The sequence below is a fragment of the Cyprinodon variegatus genome, unplaced genomic scaffold (assembly GCF_000732505.1).
Source record: "Cyprinodon variegatus isolate N-32 unplaced genomic scaffold, C_variegatus-1.0 Scaffold902, whole genome shotgun sequence".
NCBI classification, from domain to species: Eukaryota; Metazoa; Chordata; class Actinopteri; order Cyprinodontiformes; family Cyprinodontidae; genus Cyprinodon; species Cyprinodon variegatus.
In genome coordinates, this window is record NW_015151355.1 from 139,762 (window position 1) to 141,596 (window position 1,835).

The 1,835-nt window shown below is 46.8% G+C and overlaps 1 protein-coding gene across 1 annotated transcript in view; it reads right to left on the bottom strand.

Moving 5' to 3' along the window:
• mettl13 (methyltransferase like 13) overlaps positions 1-1,835 on the bottom strand; it is a 12,475-nt gene that overhangs the window by 8,941 nt on the left and 1,699 nt on the right. The window contains exons 2-4 of the mRNA XM_015397980.1: positions 1,283-1,555; positions 730-1,201; positions 416-640 (exon numbers count right to left, since the gene is read on the bottom strand). Of these exons, the coding sequence (XP_015253466.1) occupies positions 416-640; positions 730-1,201; positions 1,283-1,555 (970 nt within the window). The remainder of the gene's footprint in view (positions 1-415; positions 641-729; positions 1,202-1,282; positions 1,556-1,835) is intronic.

The following is a 1,835-nucleotide window of genomic DNA, read 5'->3' on the forward strand; positions in this document are numbered from 1 at the left end:
AGTGAAAGATGCTATAGAAATAAACTTGACTTACTAATTTACTTCCAGAGAAAAGGTTTGGATTAAAGTCTTTGTTTTTAGGATTAGAGTTAAGATCTAAACCAGATTAAGAATATGTGACCAGATTTAAAAACTGTTGTTCAGCTCTGCTCCCCATCCAGTCAGTAAAAGCTTCTGCTGTTTTAATTGTATTGGGGAAAACCTCCAGTCACTGGATGGTCAAAAGAAATGAAACTGTATTTGGAACAAAAAGAGGTTCTGCAAACTGTTAACGCATTTGAAATGAGTAAAAATTGATTTTTATTTGTTAATCCCTTGTATCAAGTGGTTTAACTGTTTGTTTCCCACATAAAACCCAAATATATACATTATATTCTGTGGCTGCAGGGTGAAAAACTTCAAGGTGTGTGAATACTTGCAAGGCAGGTCTGTGCGTTTACCTGCTGGTTGGTCGGCATACCCGGCGGAGCCAAGTCCATCACCACCGGTGAGAGTTCTGATTGGACTGCTTGCATGTCTGTGTAATCCTGATTCCTGTGCATGGAAGCAATAACCAGGCGGCGAAAGTTGGCGCTGGCAGCCAGCTGCCTCCTGCCCTCTGGGGCGCTGTAGAGCCAAGCCGTCTCACTCCCTCTGGGCACTATCAAAACGAGCAGCCAGTCGCACAATCAGAATCAATGGAAGAAAGAAAAACAAACTAGAAATCTGACAGAGAATTGATGAGATCACCTATAAATATAGCAAACTGGTTTGGTCGGGGCACTTTGGCTCCAGGGGGGCAATCCTGCACTGTGAGGGTGTATCTTGGAAGGCCTGTCTTAGCGTCACAGAGGGTTAGGGAAAGATTGGAGGGAGGGTCCGTGTTTGTACGAAGCCTCTTCCTGAGAACAGAGTAAGCCTGGTACTCCCTCACGGCAGACAGAAGGTCACACACACGCGTGTGCCGGACCGGTACCCCATCGTCTCCGAGGCACATCTCAAGGATGGGATTAGGCATCGGTTGGCGGAACTTGGTAGAGATGAGGACAAAAACAGGTAGAGCGAAAGAGTCTTCTTCTTCTCTCCCCCTCTCCTCCTGCAGGCAGTGGAGCCTGACCGCCCAGCCGAGCTGAACAAAGTGCTCCACAGCCAGCTTAACCACACTCTCCTGAGCCAGGGTCACACAGACATACCGCCCTCCCACTTTAAGGACCCGGCTAACCTGCAAATACACAGGGATGGATGAAAATATCAATCCTTTTCAATGTGTTTACTTTAACCATCCCATCTGCTGCGGTCTAACCTCAGTGATCATCCTCCTGGCCAAAGCTCCCTCCTCTTCAGAGGCCATTGCATCCAGGGTGCCTTTGTCCAGAGCAGCCTGGAAGCTGGCATCCTCGTAGGGAGTCTGGGTGGCATCCACCTGATGGAAGGTTAGATCAGGTCTGCGCTCTGAGTTCCGCTGGTTCATGTGAGTCACCACGGTCTCACTGATGTCTATGTTAGTCAGATGTTTGTAGCCAACATCATACAGCTGCTCGCTCAGCTCTGAGTTACCACAGCCAACAACCAGCACCTGCAGCGAGGGAATTATATCACCCAAAAATGTATGAAATGCTGGTTTTCTGCAGCCGTGGTTTTATTTTCATGTTAAAGGAAAAGTCCGGTCAGTAAGGAATAATCAATAGATCATTATTTATACCGACAACTAACACATTTGCCATGATTTAATGAATTTAGCGTTAATCAGTAAAAAAATAAAAACAGACATTTTCGTGGCAATCACTGAGTCTGGGAGCGGCCATCTTTGCTCAAATATAGTAGCCCCTCCCTCCTGCCATCTTCCAGCAGTGACG